This window comes from Miscanthus floridulus, chromosome 14, assembly GCF_019320115.1.
Source record: "Miscanthus floridulus cultivar M001 chromosome 14, ASM1932011v1, whole genome shotgun sequence".
NCBI classification, from domain to species: domain Eukaryota; kingdom Viridiplantae; phylum Streptophyta; class Magnoliopsida; order Poales; family Poaceae; genus Miscanthus; species Miscanthus floridulus.
The window spans coordinates 11,215,215-11,218,923 of record NC_089593.1 but is presented as its reverse complement, the minus strand read 5'-3'; the positions used below and the strand labels follow the sequence as shown (position 1 = coordinate 11,218,923).

The 3,709-nt window shown below is 42.1% G+C and overlaps 1 protein-coding gene across 1 annotated transcript; it reads left to right on the top strand.

The window, feature by feature from the left end:
• The first annotated feature begins 282 nt into the window (after positions 1-282).
• LOC136505879 (receptor-like protein EIX2) lies at positions 283-3,326 on the top strand. Its single transcript, XM_066501012.1, has 2 exons — positions 283-2,098; positions 2,168-3,326. The coding sequence occupies exons 1-2, from the start codon at positions 283-285 to the stop codon at positions 3,166-3,168; spliced, it is 2,817 nt and encodes a 938-aa protein (XP_066357109.1). The 3' UTR covers positions 3,169-3,326.
• Positions 3,327-3,709: the final 383 nt, after the last annotated feature.

The following is a 3,709-nucleotide window of genomic DNA, read 5'->3' as shown; positions in this document are numbered from 1 at the left end:
ATCATACAAACATAAATTCCGGGTATTATAGGTAATTCGGGTTCTGGGGATCAATACCATAACCAAATTCGGGTATCTAAAGTTATACTATCTAAAATTGTAATCCGGTATTTCGTGTGAAAATCAGGTAACAGATTTTGTGTGCACCCGCCGTACTGCTAGAGTTGCTCTAAGAGCTATATATATGTGCCCGCGAGTAAGTTGAGTTCATGCAGTACGCTTCAGCAGCGCGTTGTGTTGTTTTACACAGCCGGAAGCATGCCCATGACCAATCCTCTGCCCATGCTCCTTACCATCATATGCACCACTTTGTGGCTAACCGGTGGTGCTGGTGCGCCGCAACCCCAGCACTTCCATGATGGTGGCACCGGCACCGGCTGCATCCCATCTGAGAGGACCGCCTTGTTGTCCTTCAAGAAGGGCATCACAAGTGACAGCACCAATCGCCTCGGTTCATGGCACGGCCAAGATTGCTGCCGGTGGAGAGGTGTCACCTGCAGCAACCGAACCGGCAACGTTCTCATGCTCCATCTCGGCTACCCGATCAATCCAGATGACTTCTTGTTCTACCCAGATGCATGTGAAGATTCCAGAACTTTGTTTGGTGAGATAAGTCCCTCTCTACTCTTGCTGAAACATCTAGAGCACATGGACCTAAGCCGGAACTGCTTTATAGGTCCACATGGGCGTATGCCTTCATTCTTGGGCTCCATGAAGAACCTTAGATATCTCAATCTCTCTGGAGTACCATTGAACGGTAGCGTGCCTCCTCAGTTAGGCAACCTATCGAAGTTGCAGTACCTTGAGATTGGCAGCCGAAATTACGAGTATGGCATATACTCAAAGGACATTACTTGGTTAACAAACCTACCTTTGCTGCAGTACCTTGGCATGGGTTTTGTAGATCTCTCAGGGATAGCTCGTGATTGGACTCATATACTGAATATGATTCCATCTTTAAGGGTCATTAGTCTTTCTTACTGTTCACTTGGTAGTGCAAACCAATCACTTGCATATTTTAATCTCACAAAACTTGAGGAGCTTGATCTCTCGAACAATAACTTTGATCACACATATAGATCAAGTTGGTTCTGGAGAGCGACAAGTCTCACGCACCTTGTTCTGAAGGACACTGGATTGTTTGGTCAATTGCCTGATGCACTAGGAAACCTGACATCCCTAATAGTTCTTGATTTATCAGAAAATGTGAACGAGGACATGACGATACTGCAAGGCTTGAAGAACCTTTGCAGTTTGGAAATCCTTGACCTTAGCTACAGTTGGATAAATAGAGATATAGCAGAGTTCATGGAGAGACTACCACTGTGCACAGGTGAAAACTTACAGTTACAGGAGCTCCATCTGGGGTACAATAGTTTCACAGGGACCCTGCCTAGTTCAATAGGGCGCTTCACGAGCTTAAGCATCCTTGAGCTCAACAATAACAATCTCAGTGGAAGTGTACCTACTGAAATTGGTACCCTTACAAATTTGACCTCTTTGGATCTAAGCAACAACAACATCATCAGCGGTGTGATCACCAAAGAGCACTTTGTAGGTCTGATGAGCCTAAAGGAAATAGACCTGTCTTTCACTAATTTGAGTGTTGTAGTGGATGCAGATTGGATTCAACCATTCAGGCTGGAGTCTGCAAAGTTTGCATCTTGCCATTTGGGTCCTCTGTTTCCAGTTTGGCTTCACCAGCAGCTCCTTCAAATCACTCTGCTAGACATTTCAAGCACAGGGTTGGTGGGAAATATTCCTGATTGGTTTTGGTCACTTTCAAAGGCTGCTTATCTTGACATGTCTTACAATCAATTAAATGGTAACTTGCCGGCACATATGAGTGACATGGCCTTTCTAGTGCTAAACCTCAGTTCAAACAAACTCATAGGACAAATACCAGCATTTCCAAGAAACGTCAGAAAGTTAGACATCTCTAACAATTCATTCTCAGGCATTATGCCACACAAGATCGAAGCTCCGCTGCTCCTAATACTAGTTATGTCCTCAAATCAAATTGGTGGCACCATTCCGGAGTCTATTTGCAGATTGCAGTCCCTGCTCGATCTAGATTTGTCGAACAATCTTTTGGAAGGTGAAATTCCTCAATGTTCTAACATTGAATCCCTAAAATTTCTCCTCCTAAGCAACAACAATTTATCAGGAACATTCCCAGCATTTCTGCAGAACTGTACGGATATGCTGTTCTTGGATCTTGCATGGAATAATTTATCTGGAAGGTTACCTTCTTGGATATGGGAGCTGAAGGATTTACAGTTTCTACGTCTATGCCACAATTCATTTTCTGGGAATATTCCGTCTGAAATAACAAGCCTTTCTTATCTTCAATACTTGGATCTATCAGGAAACTACTTTTCTGGTGTTATACCTCCTCATCTTTCAAATCTAACAGGTATGACCATGAAGGGTTACGATCCATTGAATCATTCAAGCAATAGTGAAATTGAAATAGATACGGTAATTGCTGGAGTCGATCCATTCCATCATATATGGTTAGTAATTACAAAAGGGCAACAGCTTAAATATGGTCGGGGACTTCTATATTTTGTAAGCATTGATTTGTCAGTCAACTACTTAACAGGTGAAATTCCTTTGGATATCACATCCCTTGATGCCTTAATAAATTTGAATTTATCATCAAACCGACTGGGTGGAAAAATTCCCAATAACATTGGTGCCATGCGGTCGTTGGAATCCCTGGACCTCTCCTGCAACAAGCTTTCTGGTGAAATCCCATGGAGCTTATCAAATCTGACATCTTTAAGCTACATGAACTTGTCCTACAACAATCTGTCAGGAAGGATACCCTCAGGCCGCCAACTCGACACCTTAAATGCGGACAACCCGTCACTTATGTACATAGGTAACAGTGGACTTTGTGGAGCTCCTCTTCAAAATAATTGTTCAGGAAATGGTACGTTCATCCCTGGTTATCACAGAAGCAATAGGCGAAAATTCGAGCCTGCGTCATTTCATATCGGTGTTGTATTGGGGCTTGTGGTGGGGCTGTGGATGGTGTTTTGTGCTCTGTTGTTCCTGAAGACATGGAGAGTTGCTTATTTTCGGCTCTTTGACAAGCTGTGTGACAAAATCTATGTGTTTGTAGCTGTAAAATGGGCAAGTATGACTATGAGTGCAGAATGAGAGCCAACATCTTGATGAAGGATATAGTATCCAGGCCACAACCAATACAATGGAAGCTGTTAGTGAACCAGTCAGGAAGATCCTGATGATATATTATATGAAGTAGTAAGCCATGTGAATTCGTCCAAATAAAGACCATGTTCTAATTAATCCTTGTAGCTGTTACGTGTAAACAACTATAATACTTATTTTGATTCAAGCACTACATGTGTAATTGCTTCGGCAGTTTTATCACTTTATCAATACATTTGTGTTTTCATCATTGGAAGACTGATGTCCAGGTTCAAAATGGCCATTCTATCAACTAGTAGCAAAAAGGCTGCGAAATTTCAGGTTATAATTTTGTAGTTTGAATAGCATTCTGAAACTGATAAGTGTACCAAGGGGAGCAGGAAGCCCAAAAATCCTAAAGGCTTATTTAGATACACTCAGTGTTGGTCCTGAGGATATCAAGGATAGAGCTAGACTAAAACTCAGGGCCCTTCTATAAATATGATAGCAATAATACCCAAAATATATATACATATAAAAAATGTACCGC